At 44.5% G+C, this 20,355-nt stretch overlaps 1 protein-coding gene across 4 annotated transcripts in view; it reads left to right on the top strand.

Annotated features, from left to right (window-relative positions):
- Window positions 1-20,355, top strand: part of SIM2 (SIM bHLH transcription factor 2) — a 158,019-nt gene that overhangs the window by 54,686 nt on the left and 82,978 nt on the right. For 2 of the 4 annotated variants that reach the window (XM_056559613.1, XM_056559615.1), the window contains exon 2: window positions 20,137-20,219. In XM_056559613.1, the coding sequence (XP_056415588.1) occupies window positions 20,137-20,219 (83 nt within the window). Of the gene's footprint in view, window positions 1-12,022; window positions 12,324-14,596; window positions 14,618-20,136; window positions 20,220-20,355 lie in introns of those variants that run through there. The other 2 variants (XM_056559614.1, XM_056559616.1) reach the window with 2 other exon arrangements.

Genomic DNA, 20,355 nt, shown 5'->3' on the forward strand with positions numbered 1-20,355 from the left:
GAAAACCAGTAGTGACTTAGAACCGGTCCACTAGCACGGTCCACGCCAATCCCTCTCTGGCACAGAGGATCCACCTCCTGCCAGCCGGCATCGTGACAATTACAGAGGGATCTGGGGAAGCTGGAGGCGCGGGGCACAGACACGGCAAATTTTTTTGTGGATAAATGTAAGGTTATGCACTTGGGACGTAAAGACATTAGGATTTGGGGGTACTGCTGGACAGTAAGCTTAATTTAAGTGACCAGTGCCAGGCAGCTGCTTCCAAGGTTAACAAAGTCATGGGGTGTATCAAAAGAGGCATAGAGGCTCATGACAAGGACATAGTTTTGCCTCTGTATAAAGCATTGGTCAGACCACACATGGAGCATTGTGTCCAAATTTTAGCTCCAGATTAATTAACCCAAGTAGAAAAGATGTCGCGGGGGTGATCTGATCACAGTGTACAAATACAGCACTGTCTATAAATGGACAGTACAGAGATCTTTTTATTGATCTTTTATACCTAGGCCGGTAACCATGACAAGGGGGCATCTTCTACGTCTAGAGAAAAGACGGTTTCACCATCAGCACAGACAGAGATTCTTTACTGTAAGAGCCGTGAGACTATGGAACTCTCTCCCACATTATGTTGTCTGACTCAATAAACAAGTTCAAGGGGGGCCTGAACGTTTTTTTTTTTTTTTGGATTAATATAATATTACAGGTTATGGATACAAGATTTATAGGGACAGAACGTTGATTCAGGGATTTATTCTGAGGCCATATTGGAGTCGGGAAGGTATTTTTCCTGTCATGGGGCAATTGGCATCAGCCTAATGTTTTTTTTTGCCTTTCTCTGGATCAACACAGTAGGGCATAAGGATAAACTCGATTGACCCTTTTCTTTTTTCAACCTTACAAACTATGTTACTATGTAAGTAACATGAACACCGCTAAAACTCACATAGAACCAATGTTGCATGCAAGGCATAATCAACAAAATCTGCTACCCCATATCAAGGGATCTCGGGTATTACTATTTACTGTATTCCCTTATAATGAGGCTTTTGTACAGCCAGGGGTGGACTGACAACACTCAGGGCCCCCGGAACCAAAAAAAGTAAGGGCCCCCTGCGATTCTCCTCCGCTGGTCACACTTCTGCCCCTATTCTACCGAAATCCCTCCACCAGCCCTACACACAAAATAAGCTACATTTTACATATAAGAAACACTTTAAGGTAGGTAAAATAATTTTTCCATGACCAATAATACCAGTATACATATACCACCACACAATAACTGGATAATACTGCCATACGGTACTGAATAAAAGCACTATACACAGACCAGTATACTATACAGGGTCTGTATACTATATAAGTGATTATATACTTGACCATATGGCGGTAGATACCAGCTGTACAGAGATCTGTATACCATATAAGTGATTATATACAGGACTATATGGCACTAGATATCAGCTGTACAGAGGAGCTGTAAAATAGAAGTGATAACAGTTACATAAAGGGACTCACAATTACATATTTTCTGATCAGCACCGTCCTCTTTCCTTTTCTTCTCTGTCCGGATCAGATCGCCATGTGGATCTCATCTGCAGGACAAACATGTCAGATTCTGCATTTTTCAAGTGCCCCCCCCCCCCCCTAGTCTACACAATATTTTAATCTATAAGCCCCTAACGGTTATAAAGCCCTCCTTGGTGTCCTGCACAGTAAAAGGGCAGGTAGGTAGGTAGCCAGTTAATTAGTTATCTAGGTAGGTAGATCAGGAAACCAGATATGTAGGTAGGTGACTAGCCAGGTAGGTAGGTAGGTTGTTAACTAGGTAGTTAGACAGCCGTGTATGAAGGCCAGGTATGTACATAGTTAGGTAGCCAGGTACGTAGGTAGTTAGTTAGGCAGCCAGGCATGTAGGTAGGTGTAGGCAGCAGAGTTCCCTCACATTAGGTGTAGGCAGTAGAGTTCCCCCATAGTAGGTGTAGGCAACAGAGTTTCCCCATAGTGGGTATAGGCAGCAGGGTCCCCCCCACAGTAGGTATGGGCACCAGGGTCCCCCCACAGTAGGTGTAGGCAGCAGGGTCCCTCCACAGTAGGTGTAGGCAGCACGGTCCCCCCACAGTAGGTGTAGGCAGCAGTATACCCCACAGTAGGTGTAGGCATCAGGGTCCCTCCACAGTAGGTGTAGGCAGCAGAGTTTTTCCCCCTCCTCCCAGTAGGTGTTGGCAGCAGAGTTAGAGTCCCCCCCCAGTAGGTGTAGGCATCAGAGTTAGAGTCCCCCCCCCCAGTAGGTGTAGGCAGCAGAGTTAGAGCCCCCCCCCCAAGTAGGTGTAGGCCGCTGAGTTAGAGTTTACCTCCCCCAGTAGGTGTAGGCACCAAAGCTAGAGTTCCCCCCAAGTAGGTGTAGGCAGCAAAGTTAGAGGTCCCCCCAGTAGATGTAAGCAGCAGAGTTAGAGTTTACCCGCCCATTAAGTAGGTATAGGCCGCAGAGTTAGAGTCCTCCCTCTCCCCCCAAGTGGGTGTAGGCAGCAGAGTTAGAGTTCCCCCTCCCAGTAGGTGTAGGGCAGAGAGTTAGTGTTTACCTCCCCCGGTCCACTTTTTGCACACGGTTCACCTTTTGCACAATGCACTAGTTCTACACATGCTTCTCCTTTTTGCTAATCACCTTTATTGGATTATCTCCAAGACTTACTGTCACCTGTATTGTCTTTACTGACCCTTCCCCCTGTGATGTCCTTCCTATAAAAGAATACACTTGTTCCACAATAAAGAGTTCTGATTTTATACCTGAAGACTGGTTTTGCCTGGTTCTTTGGGTACAAGGATGCAATAATCTCTAGTTCTGCCTGGGGATATTGCCTGTGATATGTTGGGGCTTGTCATCCGGAAGGAGAAGTCACTTTTGGCGGAGTCAGTCCGTCACAATTGGTGGCAGCGGTGGGATCTGACTTCTCCAGGATCAACACTGAGAACAGCCCAGCTGGGGGAGAGACAGCCGCTGGCTTGACCCCGGTCTCAGCAACTTACCCTGACGAGCGAAGAGCCTGTAAGGATGGAGGATTTCCGAAGAGAGGTGCAGTGGTTCCTGGGTCTCTTCAAAGATCCTCCACGAGAGACTATGAACAGGGTCCTTACACAGCTGACACAACTCCGTATAGCGAAGCTGCAGTATGCCATGGAAGAGATGTCCATGCAAGAGAGAGCCTTAATTCGCTTACAGATTTGGGAAGTTGTTCTTGAGGAGTCGGTGAGAAGCTGAGCACAAGTCCTGCCCACCCCAGAACAGCGCTTCAGGGAACAGGTCCACTTGCGACTTCACTACCTCAGAGAGGAACCCACGGGCAGCGAAATGGTTGAGTTGCACAAATTGGTGCAGAAAGAAATGGAGCTCGAGGCTCATTACCGTGCCCTGTACTGGTGGGCAAGCTCCAGGCATTTGGAGCCAAACACAGCCTGTTCTCCGGAAGGGACAGACTTCGGCTGGCCTGGTCTATTGTGGGATGCATTCGAGGAGTGGTATGACTTTGGCCGTACCGAGGCATACAGACTCTGGGACATCCAGGACAAGCGGAGAGAGATGCCTTCGCAGTCAGAGGTGCCAGACCTGGAACCGGATCTATCTTGGCTGACGTATCAGGAATGGTACCTCGAGGAAGACTACCTGTCCTTGTTTGAGGGGGATTTCTACGGTCACGAGCCATGTAAAGCAGAGGAAACCAGCACAGATGAGACGGCTGGTCTCTGTCTTCCCCTTTCCCTGGATTGCACACCAGACCGCGACGCTCTAGCAGTATCCGGTCAGGACACCAGGGTGGAAGCACCGGCATTAGGGCTGAGTTCTGCTACACTCTGTCCAGCATCAGACACCAGTGCCAGCTCTACAGCTACAGAGGGGTCAGTGATCCCTGTACCAGTCCACCCTGGATCGCAGGCAGTTGGCCTGGATCCACAGAGACTATTTAACAGCACAGGAGCAAGCACAGACGGTGCGGCTCCCCAGATGGAGAATTTTACGCCGGGAGATGGAGCGGTCGGCTCATCTCCCCAGCGCAAGAGATTGCAACCAGATGAGGAGGCAGTTGACCTCCCTCTCCACCTACTGAGCACAGCCCCGGCTGAAGCACCGGCTTCAGGGTAGAGTCCTACTATACTCTGCTCAACAACGAATACTGCAACTACAGAGGGAACCATGATCACTACACTGGTACAGCCGGGTTCGCAGGCAGTCGGCCTGGATCCCCAGCGGCTGTTTAACGGTACTGGTGAAAGCACAGTTGGTGCAGCTTCCCCGCTGCAGAATTCCATATTGGGAGATGGAGTGGTCGGTTTACCTCCCCAGTGCCAGACATTGCAAACAGGTGAGAAGGTAGTCGACCTTCCTCTCCACCTAGTGATCACTTCTCCGGCTGAAGTGCCGGCATCAGGGCAGAGTTTTGCTACAATCTGCCTAGCACTGAAGACTGCCGGCAGGTCTGCAGTTACAGATGGGACCGTGGTCCCTGCATCGGTCCAGTCAGGATCCCAGACAGTTTATCCGGATCCTCAGAGGCTGTGGAATAGTACAGGGGCTGGCACAGTCGGTGCGGCTCCTCAGTGGCAGATATTGCAACCGAGTGAGGAAGCAGTCGGCCCCCTGCCCCTTCAACTGATAACAGATGGAGTTTTTTTGGGGGAAATGTTGCTTGGGAGGGGCTCGGAAGCTAGCCTCCTTCCCACAGACTACGGGCCAGGCCCGTTTTTTTAGGGGAGCCCCAGTAAGCTTCATACAGGGTTTGCTGGTATTGGATTACATTGTTGCCGCACACCCCAACCAAGAGGAGGACCAGGACAACTGCGTCTGGTGGTTGAAGCCCGGACAGCCCCAAGTGGATCCGTTAAGATCGCATCGGGTCTGCCTTTTTATTAGGGGGAGCACTGTGACGGATCCTAGAGTCACCCTACCTACTTGGATGGACTTTAGGACATCACTATTTGTACCCCTCAGTTGATGTTGGCCAGTGACATAAAGCTCAGAGTTAAAATACTTTTATTTACTGTTTTTATACACTTTCTGTGCACAATACACCTTTTTGCACATGGTCTACCATTTGCACACTGTCCACCTCCTTTACACATTACACCTTTTTCACATGGTTCACATTTTGCACACGGTCCACTTTTTGCACACGGTTCACCTTTTGTACAATGCACTAATTCTACATATGCTTCTCCTTTTTGCACACAGTACAACTTCTGCACACCTCCACCTTTTGCACTCAAGGCACTGTATAGGGAGAGCTAATCACCTTTATTGGATTATCTCCCAGGCTCACTGTCACCTGTATTGTCTTTACTGACCCTTCCCCTTGTGATGTCCTTCCTATAAAAGAAGACACTTGTTCCACAAGTTCTGATTTTATACCTGAAGACTGGTGTTGCCTGGTTCTTTGGGTACAAGGATGCAATAATCTCTAGTTCTGCCTGGGGATATTGCTTGTGATATGCTGGGGCTTGTCATCCGGAAGGTGAAGTCGCTTTTGGCGGAGTAAGTCCGTCACACACTCCCCCCCCCCCCCAAGTAGGTGTAGGCAGCAGAGTTAGAGTTCCACCCAGTAGGTGTAGACAGCAGAGTTAGAGTCCCCCCCCAAGTAGGTCTAGGCAGCAGAGTAAAAGCTCCCCCTCCCCCCCCCCGTAGGTGTAGGCAGCAGAGTTAGAGTTCCACCCAGTAGGTGTAGACAGCAGAGTTAGAGTCCCCCCCAAGTAGGTGTAGGCAGCAGAGTAAAAGCTCCCCCTCCCCCCCCCCCCCGTAGGTGTAGGCAGCAGAGTTAGAGTCTCACCCACTTCCCTTTCTAGTAGGTGTAGGCAGCAGAGTTAGAGTCCCCCCCCCTCCTTTCTAGTAGGTGTAGGCAGCAGAGTTTTCCCCCTCCCCCTTCCCAGGTTGAAAAAAAAATTATGCTCACCTGTATGTGTCCCGCGCTGCGATCTTCTTCTACGGAGCGCAGCAGGGGCCCATGTCTTCTTTCCTCCACAGTGCAGGCGCCGATGAGTGACATCATCGGTGCCTGCACTGTGCAGCGTGGGCGGAGGTCACGTCTCCTCTACGTAGGTCGCAGATATGGCTCACACAGAGGGGACACCTTTTCCTGTATGTGCGTGTATCGCTCATACAGGAGAAGGCAGTGCTCTCTGCTGGGGATTCAGGATAAGTGTCCTGGATCCACGGGAGCGGTGGCAGCAGTGAGCCCTGTGACTGGCCGTGCCTTCGGACAACGTCTGATCGGACCGGCCGGTCAGTCCGCCCCTGTGTACAGCATATAGAATAGTTTTATATATGTCTCAGTGTTGTCTTTGATCAGGTAGGATCTGAATGAGGTCAGCAGAAGACCACGAATGGAATTTGCATGAGATTATATATACATCTAACTGGGATATACATATACAAATCAGTAGTGACATCTATAGGCAAAGAAATGTCTGACCCACATACAACCATCATCCACCATTATTATGAGGAGAGATCAGCACCCTTCAGTTCTCCTCTATAAATATAAATGTCTCCCATACATTGCCAACGCTCATCTGCTTGTTCATTGTCCTTGGTTCCCGGGCTTGAGAATTGTGAACATTGTAAATAGAATATAACTTGATATTGAGGATCAGGACGCTTTGTTGTATTATTTTACCTTTTTGCTGTTCTTGTCCATTTTAAAGCTGGTAAAATGTCATTGTACCCAATGGCTTAGACATCATGCTGGTCGATGGAGGGTAACCATTATTCCCAAACAAAGTTTTGTTATTTTTTTATTATGCATCCTCAGGTGTAAAAGCACAGGAAGCATTGCCTAAGGGTAAGAGATGACCTGTAGATATTATAATGGAGGTCACGGCGCAGGTAGTCACATTACTATTCATATAGGAAGCTGTGGAAAATAAAACAAAAAGAGAGACACACGCCAAGCGCCTAGTGTGATATCGTTTAGCCTCTTGGAAGGTAAAGGCTTACAGCTCCCCCAGGTAATGGCTGCTCATCTGGAGCAAGGGAAAAACCTGCAAATAAACCCAAATAGTGGGTTACAAATGGTGGTACCGCTGCTGTGCCCCGGGGTCCCAGGAGGAGGAGAACCAGTCCTGATAAATGCAACGTGGAGAAGAAGACTCCTCTACCACGCTGCATATAGGAAGCTGAGATGGGGGGGTAGATGGGTGTGTAATGATGAAGATAGATATGAGATAGATAGATATGAGATAGATAGATATGAGATAGATATGAGATAGATAAATATGACATAGATAGATAGATATGAGATAGATAGATATGAGATAGATAGATATGAGATAGATAGATAGATAGATATGAGATAGATAGATGTGAGATAGATAGATAGATATGAGATAGATAGATAGATAGATATGAGATAGATAGATAGATATGAGATAGATAGATAGATATGAGATAGATAGATAGATAGATATGAGATAGATAGATAGATACGAGATAGATAGATAGATAGATAGATATGAGAGATAGATATGAGATAGATAGATACGAGATAGATAGATATGAGATAGATAGATAGATATGAGATAGATGGATAGATAGATAGATAGATATGAGATAGATAGATATGATATAGATAGATAGATATGAGATAGATAGATATGAGATAGATAGATATGAGATAGATAGATATGAGATAGATAGATATGAGATAGATAGATATATGATAGATAGATATATGATAGATAGATAGATACTAGATAGATATGAGATAGATAAATATGACATAGATAGATATGAGATATATAGATAGATAGATACGAGATAGATAGATACGAGATAGATAGATAAATATGACATAGATAGATATGAGATATATAGATAGATAGATATGAGATAGATAGATAGATATGAGATAGATATGAGATAGATAGATATGAGATAGATAGATAGATATGAGATAGATATGAGATAGATAGATATGAGATAGATAGATAGATAGATACGAGATAGATAGATATGAGATAGATAGATATATAGATAGATAGATATATAGATAGATAGATATGAGATAGATATGAGATAGATAGATATGAGATAGATAGATAGATAGATAGATACGAGATAGATAGATATGAGATAGATAGATAGATATGAGATAGATAGATATATAGATAGATAGATATGAGATAGATAGATATATAGATAGATAGATATGAGATAGATAGATAGATATGACATAGATAGATATGAGATAGATAAATAGATTTACACAGCATTATTGATCAGTTCTCTGTCTTTCTGTTCAGATCGGCTCCAGTCCGTTCCCTCAGTTGTAGATGTGCGGGGTCTGGGGTCTCTGTCTGGGGTCTGTGTCTGGGGTCTGTTGTGTTTCATGAGAACATCTGTGCAGCTGCCAATAAACTTTGTAAAGTAAACTTTTTGCACAACCCTGCTGACTTTTTAGTGCAAGTAGTTAGAGCAGATATTTTATAGAGATGCTGCACATAATGGCTTCCATTCAGAGTTCTTTACAGCTCAGCGGGATGGCAGCTCAGGTCCAATACTTTGACTTTAATAACTCTATCATACAATAAATTGTTACTATACAAAATACATGGCCCGGGGTTTTCTTCTAAAGTAAAAAATAGAATGAGTCAGTATTCTTGGTCTGATTTGTTCTCTTTTGTCAGGTTCCTAAAACTTCTTTACAACCCTATATTTATTTTAGGGAAAAGCTGAGTGACATCCTACATGGCCGCTGTTTCCACAAGGTTTTCTATTTTTTTTTATAAAGCTTTCTCAGCCTTTTATGAATGAGACTTGTGTTGTAGTTTCCTGCATAGCAGGTGGGTGGCAGTGTACATCTCATATTACAGAAACAAATAATGTTACTCACTAGGTCATGCAGATTCTTTGTCATTTATATGTGTCTAGCTTCCGTATTGGGCCCACAAATCCCTCTGTTATGCTGCTCACTCATGCTGACATCCACTGCTCAGGAAGGATTGTGTCCGAGCCAAGCACTGAGCCCACCCTCACTCACCATGCATTCACTTCCTTCCTGAATCTGCTGTGCTGGGTCTCTTCATCCAATCACTGCAGGCTGCTCTGTAACCCCCTCCTATCTCTGTTTTCATGCTGCAGTCTGATAGGACAGGAGTGAGCACAGAGGAATGCTAGTCCCGCCCTCACTTCCTGGACTTTGTCTCAGCCTGTGCTTCATCTGGGACAAAGATAATGCTGCAGCCAGACAATATTATATTCTGGATGGTATGGGGACCCCTAGTGGTCTTTTTTTTTTTTATAAGCCATGATTTCTATTAAAAGGAAATACATTTTTTTATAAAGTATATTAGAAAGGTTAATGTTTTGCCAAGATGTACAACATATAAAATGTTTTCGATTCTGACAGTGACCATTTAACTGGCCCCATGATCCTTTGGATCATTAAGTGACAGTATCTAACAATATTCCATTATATCTAATCACAAGAATACCACTTTAGTGATTCACCATACCAACTGGCTCCAGAAAGTTAAACAGATTTGTAAATTAAGTCTATTAAATTTTTTTTTAATCCTTTCAGTACTTATGAGCTGCTGAAGTTGAGTTGTTCTTTTCTGTCTAAGTGCTCTCTGATGACACCTGTCTTGGGAACTGTCCAGAGCAGAAGCAAATCCCCATAGCAAACCTCCTCAGTTCCCGAGACAAGCAGAGATGTCAGCAGAGAGCACTGTTGCCAGACAGAAAAGAACAACTCAACTTCAGCAGCTGATAATTATTGGAAGGATTAAGATTTTTTTAATAGAAGTCATTTACAAATCTGTAGAATAAAATCAAGGGCAGTGCAGCTCAATCAATAATTAGCCTGAGGTTAACGGGTATGGTCTAATTACCCCAAGACCAAAAAATCTATAGAAAAAATATATAATGAAGAAATGATATGTCCAGTCCTCAAGGATAGAGAAATATAGGAAAAATAGAAAAAGGGAAAAAGCAAAAAGATAAAGATTAAAGATATGGAAAAATCGAAGGATAGTAGGTCACAGATGAAAGTGTGAGATATATAGAGATAAAATTAGTAATAACTTAAATTATCATATCTTGATTATAATAATAATAAAAATACCTGCAGAATATAGCTTAAAGGGGTACTCTGCCCCTGGCATCTTATCCCCTATCCAAAGGATAGGGGATAAGATGTCAGATTGCCGCGGTCCCGTTGCTGGGGACCCCGGGGATCGCCACTGCGGCACCCCGCCATCATTACTGCACAGAGCGAGTTCGCTCCGTGCGTAATGACGGGCGATACAGGGGCCGGAGCAGCGTGACGTCATGGCTCCGCCCCTCATGACATCACGGCCCGTCCCCTTAATGCAAGGCTATGGCACGGCCACGCCCCCTCCCATAGACTTTTATTGATGGGGACGGGCTGTGACGTCACGAGGGGCGGAGCCGTGACGTAACGATGCTCCGGTCCCTGTATTGCCCGTCATTACGTGCAGAGCGATCTCGCTCTGCGCTGTAATGAGAACGCGGTGCCGCAGCAGCGATCCCCGGGGTCCCCAGCAACGGGACCCCGGCGATCTGACATCTTATCCCCTATCCTTTGGATAGGGGATAAGATGTCTAGGGGCGGAGTACCCCTTTAAACAATAATGTGCATTTATTGAGTGAAAATGGTATTAAAACGCCTGGGCAGGGCCCTTGCCCAGGTATTAGGAAAAATATGCTTATTAAAAATAAATGAAAGAATGTAGATTGCCAACCTTCCTATAAATATATATATATATATATATATATATATATATATATATATATATATATATATAAATGTTCATAAAAATATTTTATATCAGATAGCAGCCAATGTCCAAAGTCAGTATAATGATTCTAATCTGATAGAGCAGCCACAGTGGTTAGAATTGTTCATCAAATAGAGCCAATGCACTGGAATAGCAGCAAAGTAGATACAGTGGTCCCTCAAGTTACAATATTAATTGGTTCTGGGACGACCATTGTAGGTTGAAACCATTTTATGTTGAGACTAGAGATGAGCGAACTTACAGTAAATTCGATTCGTCACGAACTTCTCGGCTCGGCAGTTGATGACTTTTCCTGCATAAATTAGTTCAGCTTTCCGGTGCTCCGGTGGGCTGGAAAAGGTGGATACAGTCCTAGGAGACTCTTTCCTAGGACTGTATCCACCTTTTCCAGCCCACCGGAGCACCTGAAGGCTGAACTAATTTATGCAGGAAAAGTCATCAACTGCCGAGCCGAGAAGTTCGTGACGAATCGAATTTACTGTAAGTTCGCTCATCTCTAGTGTTCAACATACAATGGTTTCAACATACAATGGTCGTCCCAGAACTAATTAATATTAATGGAAACCTAATTAATAATACTAATTAATAATTAAGGAAACCTGGTAATTGGTTCTGAAGCCAGCAAAATGTCATCCAAAAATAGGAAAAAGGGAGGATAAAAGATAAATATGTAGATAATTAATATAGATAAAGCAAATCCTTACATATAAAAGTAAGAAAGATCGGCTCAGAGCTGTAATCACTGTATGTCAGTGTTTCACAACCAGGGTGCCTCCAGCTGTTGCAAAACTACAACTCCCAGCATGCCCGGACAGCCTTCGGCTGTCCGGGCATGCTGGGAGTTGTAGTTTTGCAACAGCTGGAGGCAACCTCTTTGGGAAACAATGGTTTATGTAGAGGATAGAAGCTTCTTCAGGGTCCTGTACAGAACACGCAATATCCTAAAAAAAAAAGGGAAATAGAGCTGCCCTCACCTGGTGTCCAAAGGAGAAGCTAACCCTGGCACAGGTAAAGAGTACAGAACATGTAATACCTCCCTGTACTGTAGGGGGCGCTACCAGACACTAGTCAGTGCATGCACTTTAGGAATACATGGGTTTTACCAGTGAAATATCCATTGACACGTTTCGCAGATTCCATAGCATTGTATGTTGAGTCTGGTTTCAAGTTACAATGGTCCAGAAAAGACCATTGTATGTTGAAACTATTGTATGTTGAGGCCATTGTAAGTTGAGGGTTCAGTGTACAAAGTGTCTGTTAGAGGTAGCAGATGAGATGAGCGATACAGTTATAACTTTCCCTTCAAAGAGATGGGTTATTATGGGTATGAATGATTAGAGTTTTTGAACATTCAGAGCGGTACCTTATTTGAAGTATTCCCCGTGTTCCACGGCAGCTGACCGTCTCCGGAGCGGCAGACTCCGGAGACTGTAATAGATCGGCGCCCGCACGGACTAAAACGAGGGCAACCACCAACCTGGCATGGGTGTAGGGGTTCCTCCGAGAAGGCGTTTATGAAGGTACGCTGGTCCCAAATAATGTGATGTTGGGCAAAATAATGTGATGTTGGGCAGGTATTTTTATTATTATTATAATCAAGATAGGGGAGATTTATCAAAACCTGTGCAGAGGAAAAGTTGCCTAGTTGCCCATAGCAACCAATCAGATCACTGCTTTCATTTTTAACAAGGCCTTTTTAAAATGAAAGAAGCGATCTGATTGGTTGCTATGGGCAACTGGGCAACTTTTCCTCTGCACAGGTTTTGATAAATCTCCCTCACTATGATTATTTAAAGGGGTTATCCAGGAAAAAACTTTTTTATATATATCAACTGGCTCCAGAAAGTTAAACAGATTTGTAAATTATGAATTCGAGTAGAATACAGACATGGTGCACATCTACAATCTTGTATAATGATCTGACTGCTTCTCAGCACAATATCAAAAACTAACAGGTTGTTAGTATACATTTTTGATCAAAAAGTACAAGCCCACTCGCCACGTCAAGGCCGCCTATTTAGAGTGGGTCCCTAGCATAAAATGGTGTAGCACCGGGCGGCGACCACCACCGCCGCGACACAGATGCCCACGGGGGGGGGGGGAGCGACCCACTGGCAGAGCGGCCCCAATGCCTCTCAAACCAGTCTATGGGCCGCACCCGCCCGCAGACACGGCGCCACGGCAGCAACAGACGCCGCCCCGCACCACACCAGTGTGAACAAGGTGTAAAGGCTCACTTACCTTGCTCTCCCAGTCAGACTGGGAGGCTGCTAGGAAAGAAATGGCCCCTGTGTGGCTAATTACCACCTATATAGGTTTGGGCTGAGGGGATGGGGAAGAGTGCAGCACATTTTCAAAAAAAAAAAAAAGGGGGGAAGATAGAAATCACAATATGAATTTGAGTAGAATACAGACATAGCGCACATCTACAATCTTGTATAATGATCTGATTGCTTCTCAGCATAATATCAAAAACTAACAGGTTGTTAATATACATTTTTGATCAAAAAGTACAAGCCCACTCGCCACGTCAAGGCCACCTATTGTGCTGAGAAGCAATCAGATCATTATACAAGATTGTAGATGTGCGCCATGTCTGTATTCTACTCGAATTCATATTGTGATTTCTATCTTCCCCCCTTTTTTTTTTTTAACATGTGCTGCACTCTTCCCCACCCCCTCAGCCCAAACCTATATAGGTGGTAATTAGCCACACTAGGGCCATTTCACTCCTAGCTGCCTCCCAGTCTGACTGGGAGAGCAAGGTAAGTGAGCCATTACACCTTGTTTACACTGGTGTGGTGCGGGGCGGCGTCTGTTGCTGCCGTGGCGCTGTGTCTGCGGGCGGGTGCGGCCTATAGACTGGTTTGAGAGGCATTGGGGCCGCTCTGCCAGTGGGTCTCCCCCCCCCCCCCCCGTGGGTACCTGTGTCGCGGCGGTGGTGGTCGCCGCCTGGTGCTACGCCATTTTATGCTGGGGACGTTAGGGACCCACTGTGAATAGGTGGCCTTGACGTGGCGAGTGGGCTTGTACTTTTTGATCAAAAATGTATAATAACAACCTGTTAGTTTTTGATATTGTGCTGAGAAGCAGTCAGATCATTATACAAGATTGTAGATGTGCGACCATGTCTGTATTCTACTCGAATTCAGATTTGTAAATTACTTCTATTAAAAAATCTTAATCCTTTCAGTACTTATGAGCTTCTGAAGTTAAGGTTGTTCTTTTCTGTCTGAGAGTTCTCTGATGACACCTGTCTCGGGAAACACCCAGTTTAGAAGCAAATTCCCATAGCAAACCTCTTCTAAACTGGACGTTTCCCGAGACAGGTGTCATCAGAGAACTCTCAGACAGAAAAGAACAACCTTAACTTCAGAAGCTCATAAGTACTGAAAGGATTAAGATTTTTTAATAGCAGTAATTTACAAATCTGTTTAACTTTCTGGAGCCAGTTGATATATAAAAAAATAGTTTTTTCCTGGAATACCCCTTTAAGTTATTACTAGTTTTATCTCTATCTATCTCAAACTTTCATCTGTGACCTACTATCCTTCAATTTTTCCATATCTTTTATCTTTATCTTTTTGCTTTTTCCCTTTTTCTATTTTTCCTATATTTCACTATCCTTGAGGACTGGACATATAATTTCTTCATTATATATTTTTCTATTATTTACATATCTGTTTAACTTTCTGGAGTTTTTTTCCCCTGGAACACCCCTTTAACAACCTTGTTGTCTATAGTAGAGTGGGATCCAACATCCTTTGTGGCCTAGGACCATAAAGAAGTTAATTCCAATCCTTGGTGGTCTAAGGTAGTGAAACTGTTAATGCCACTTCTTGGGGGGTTTGGCCTAACTTCAGAGCGTTCATTGTAAATGCTATCAGATTAATAGGCTGGTGCTGCTAATCTTACTATGAAGACAATTTACACCATAAAAGAACCTACAATACAAATATGAACACTCTTAAAGGGGTACTCCGCTGGAGCCGGCACCAGGAGCTTGTGATGACATAGCCCCACCCCCTTAAGACGTTACACCCTGCCCCCTCAATGCAAGTCTATGGGAGGTGGCGTAACATAGGTTTTCTATATTTTACTACTTAAACTTTTTAACTACATGCCCCAAAATTAGTATGTTTAAAATTGTCCTCTTCTCACCCCTATAACTTTTTTATTTTTCCGTATACGGGGTAGTATGAGGGCTCATTTTTTGCACCGTGATCTGAAGTTTTAATTGATACCATGATTGTTTTGATTGGACTTTTTGATCACTTTTTATACATTTTTTAGGGTAAACAAAGTGACCAAAAATACTCAATTTTGGACTTTAGATTTTTTTTTTACGTCTACGCCATTGACCGTGCGGTTTAATTAACCTTATATTTCTATAGTTCGGACATTTACGCACGCGGCGATATCACATACGTTTATTTTTATTATGTGTATATATTTTTATATGGAATTTGGGAAAAGGGGGGGGGTTAAACTTTTAATAAGGAAGGGGTTAATGTATGTGTTTTTAAACTTTTTTTTTTAAACACCTTTAGTTACCTTAGGGGACTTTTAGGTGGAATCATTCGATTCCTCATACAGATCAATGTGGTTCCATAGAACCACATTGATCCGTGTGCTCTGCGCTCGACTGATAAAGCCTGGTCCAGCCAGGCTTTATCATTTTCAGAGCCGCAGCATACATGGAAGGAGAGGCCCTCTGGCTTCCTCAGAAGTGTATTGCCCCCCCCCCCCTCTGCGATCAAGCAGTGGGGGTGCGAAACACCCCACTGGACCACCAGGGAGCAGTTAAAGGTCCCTTTAGACGCCGCTGTCAACTTTGACAGCAGCGATCTAAAGGGTTAATAGCTGGGCCCGCGGCGATCGCCGCATGCCAGCTATTAACGCCGACCCTCAGCTACAAGAATCAGCTGGGGGCCGGCCAATATGACGTGTATACACGTCCTTGGTGGCTAACCAGTTAATATTTTTGTAGCTTAATATATTTTTTATTTAAAAAATTTTAACTACCTGATCCTGCCAGAGTCGAGGAAATAATGGAGGAAATCAAACACTATTTTATAACAAATTCCACTGGTGAGGTCCCCATACCCACAGTTTGGGCAGCCCATAAGGCGACTATTAGGGGGAAGTTGATCCAAATGGGTTCACGTATCAAAAAGGCCTATATGTCTGATCTGAAGGCAAAGGAAAAGGCTTATGCTGATCTGCTGAGAGAGCATAAGACTTTTCCAGAGCGGGATCTTAGAGCTAGGGTGGAAGATGCTAGGGTGGCCCTCAATATGGCTTTGACGGCCCGAACGGAAAAGAGTCTTTGTTGGTCCAGGTACCGCTTTTTCTCTCGGGGCAACAAACCTGGTGCCCTTTTGGCTAGGAAATTAGCTCCTAGGCGATCCTTGGGGGTGGTTCCCAGGCTTCGCTTACGAGATGGCACTCTCTCTCAGAGCCCTAATCTGGTCTTGGGGGAGTTTGCAAAATATTTTCAATCACTATATGATTCCTCCCCACCTTGAATAAGGATAAGGCAACTGAGTTTCTCGCAATGGCTAACCTAACCACTCTTAATCCTGAGCATAAAGAGACCATGGAGAAGCCTATCACTCCAGAGGAGGTGTCCTAAGCTATCAAGTCCTCTAAAACAGCTAGCACACCTGGTCCGGACGGTTTTGGAGCCCTTTGTTATAAGAAGTTTGCCTCGGTCCTCCTACCTCATATCATTGATTTATTTAATGCTATACGTCGGGGGGCTCCCCTGGGCCTGGAATATTCCATGGCTGTTATAAAAGCCATCCCGAAACCGAACAAAGACCACTCTGTATGTGACAATTACCTCCCTATGTCTTTGATTAATAATGACATGAAATTACTGACCAAAATTATGGCCTTACCCTTGAACACTTTTATAGGGGCCCATGTCCACCCGGACCAGGTGGGCTTCATCCCAAGTAGACAGGCCCCGGACCAGACTCGAAGAATAATTGATCTGATCACTCTTTTACATTCCCCTTGGGATGGCAATACTAGTTACCAAACAGAGTTTCTGCTCTCTCTAGACCTACGGAAGGCCTTCGACTCTTTACATTGGGAATATATGTTTTTAGCTCTGGAACGCAGGGGCTTTGGCCCGGAATTTATCAGATTCCTACGCACATTATATGCGGATCCTTGGGCTATGGTTAATGTTCGAGGTTATGCCTCGGAAGCCTTCCGGGTCAGGAGAGGAACGAGGCAGGGTTGTCCCCTCTCCCCTGCCCTGTTTGCCTTAGCTATGGAACCGCTGGCAGCGGTTATTCGCAACTCTCTCTCTATTTTAGGCATCAGGGCGGGGACAGGGGAACATAAAGTGGCCCTCTTTGCAGACGACCTCCTGCTGACTTTGTCCTCCCCCTTGACCTCCCTCCCTAATCTGTTTCACGTCCTATCTAAATTAGCAGAGATATCGGTTTGGAACTAAACTCTTCCAAATCAATAGCTCTGAATATGAATCTTCCAGATAGGACGGTTAAACTGCTGAAACTGAACTTTGATTTCCAATGGAACACGCATAGTCTTCCTTACTTAGGTATTAATTTGACCCCCTCGATTTCCTCCTTGTACTCAGCCAACTTTCCCCCCTTATTCCGAGACATTAGGAGTGACTTACGTACTTGGACTAACTTCACCTTATCGTAGTTTGGTAGAATTGCCTCGATCAAAATGAATCTCTTACCTAGAGTGCTTTATGCTTTCCGTGCCCTGCCAATCTCCGTTCCCTCTCAAGCTTTAGACCGCTTGCAATTGGACTTTCTTACTTTTATTTGGGGCTCCAGGGGTAGCAGAGTGGGACGCAGGACACTGTTTGCTCTTCGTTCTCAAGGGGGATTGGGGGTCCCAAATCTTAAAAAATATTACCATGCAGCGAGAATAGGACAGCTTACCCAATTTCACATACTCCACTCTAGCCCCCAATGGGTCTCCATCGAACAGTTAGCTGCACCAACCGTACCTCTATCCCTCTTACATTGGCTCCCAGCTAAAGAAAGACCCTCAATCCTCTCTCCTATTTTATCACAATCGTTACAATTGTGGGATAGTCTTCGTAATAGATTCCCCTTACAATCAGCCCACAACCCCAGTAGCACCACTTCTACGTAATCCTAAATTTCCTCCTGGCATGGTCTCGCTGGCTTTCTCATGGTGGACAAATAAGGGATTATTTCGCATAGGTGACTTTATTGATAGACTGGGTATTAAACCAATAGCATACTTCCGCGCCTTCTATGAGCTACCCGACTCAGAATTATTCCGTTACAGTCAAATTTCTCACTTTTTGTCGGGTCTTAAGAAGACGGGGACGGACATTACTTCCTGCACCTCTTATGAATCAATGTGTCTGAGAGCTTTTCACAGTAGGGGCACTATCTCTTCTATCTATAACACCCTATTATCTACCCCCACCAAATTACCGTATATGATTGCCTGGGAGAGGGACCTGGGGAAGGAAATTGACCTGAAAGATTGGACCCTTAGCGCCTCTATTACCTCCAAACTCTCCATTAATACATCCTTGCAGGAAGCGGGCTGGAAGGTGCTACTTCGATGGTACTTGGTCCCTACTAGAATACCTAAAATGTACCCCACAGCCTCTCCATTGTGCTTCCGTAATTGCCAGCAGCAGGGAACTATGTTCCACATTTGGTGGACTTGCCCACGAGTAAAACGCTTTTGGATACGGGTCTGCTATTTTATCCTGTCGGTCACAGGTGTGAACCCTGTGAAATCCCCGGAGCAAGCTCTATTAAATGCCCCAATCCCGAATGTCCCAAAGGGACTTCGCAAACTTATTTCCTAGATCTTTCTAGCCGCCAAGATAGCTATAGCGACTAATTGGAAATCAGGTTCTGTGCAATTTCAGCTCATACGCCCCAAGCTAAACTGGATAATGGCTAATGACAAACTGACGAGCCTCTTAAATGATTCCCAACAGTCTTTTGAAGCTACCTGGCAACCTTGGGTGGACTATCTGGGTAATCCTTCGTGAAGTTTCTGCCTTTGCACTTTTCCTCTCTTTCTCTCCCTTCTCTTTCTCCTTCCGGACCTATCTTCTCTCCCTTGTTTCACTATTCGTGTTGTCTTCCCCTGTGTGTCTGTCTTTGTATTGGTCACAACCCGGTGTTACCGGGCTAATCGGTCTTGACATATATTGATTGATTTAGATAGTCGGGTCTCCTCCAGATAGCTCATCTTGTGACTATTGTTCAGTCGGAGGAACCTTTATAAGTATCCCTATTCGGAAGCCACAACTGGCTTGTGACTTGGCGATCCGAGCTTATCGGACTTATGTTTACTGTATTGATAACTTACATATGGGAGTTAACATTCCTTTTCTGTTGGCATAAAGTGCCTTAACTATGTTACATGTATTGTATACTTTATTCTTTACTGAAAACCTTAATAAAAACATTGAAACAGAAAAAATTGTAACCTCGAGGTGATTAGAATTTTGTAGTAATGTTGTATTCACACGTACACTAACCTGCGAGGTTTGAAGCTGTGTTCAGTCATTTAGTTTACATTGAAATCTGCAGCATAAAATCCTGCGCATCAAATATGCGGTGCATATTGTTGCTGCAGATGTGCTGCTGCAGATTTTGCTGCCCATTGCAGTCGATGGTAGCAAAATCCGCTGGGGATTTTCTGCAGCAAATACACTGCAGAAATTCCTCAGGTAATACGCCCGTGTCAACGTAGCTAAGGGTATTTTATGCTGCAGATCTGCTGCTGAAGGACCGCTACAGGGTGCCTTTAGATGTGCCTGCAATACGCTGCTACGAGCAGACACACTGCGATGTGCGAATCGCCGCAAGCATGCTCAGTATACTCGCCCATCGCGGCTGCTCTCAGCCTAGCTCAGGGAGCAGGGGGAGTGGCCACGATGTGTGCGAGTACATGTGCGGCGGCTCGCACAGTGTAAGAAGTGTGTCTGCTTGTGGCGGCGTAGTGCAACAACCTCCTCCTTATCATCATAGACACTACAGGAGGTCTTAGGTTAGTTTTAGGCTTACTGGTGAGAATATATTTTTTTATTTTCCATTTTAATATCTATTATAATATATATATATATATATGTATATATATATAATGTATAATAGCTAATAAAATGAGAAATTAGAAAACAAGAAAACTTCTTCAAAAACATGTGAAACATTGATTTTAAAAATAGGCCATTTTCGGATGCCACATTCCCATTACGCTTGTGGGGAACCAGTGGCGGGCCGTATACTTTCAATGACAGCTGTAATAGTGCTGGACTGTAACTTTGTCATCATTCTTTTTTAGGACTGGGAGATGCTTGGGGACATCCAGCAAGATTAGGACCTCTGGATAATGTGGCAAAGGAACTGGGATCCCATTTACTTCAGGTATTTATTGATCAGGACACATCACAAAATTTGCTGGGAGTTGTAGTTTTCTAACAGCTGGAGGTACCCTGGTGGAAAAACACTGCTGTACATGATGAGGAGGAGAGGTTTGTTATGGGGATTTGCTCCTGCTCAG

The sequence above is a fragment of the Hyla sarda genome, chromosome 2, assembly GCF_029499605.1.
Source record: "Hyla sarda isolate aHylSar1 chromosome 2, aHylSar1.hap1, whole genome shotgun sequence".
In the NCBI taxonomy this organism is placed as follows: Eukaryota; Metazoa; Chordata; class Amphibia; order Anura; family Hylidae; genus Hyla; species Hyla sarda.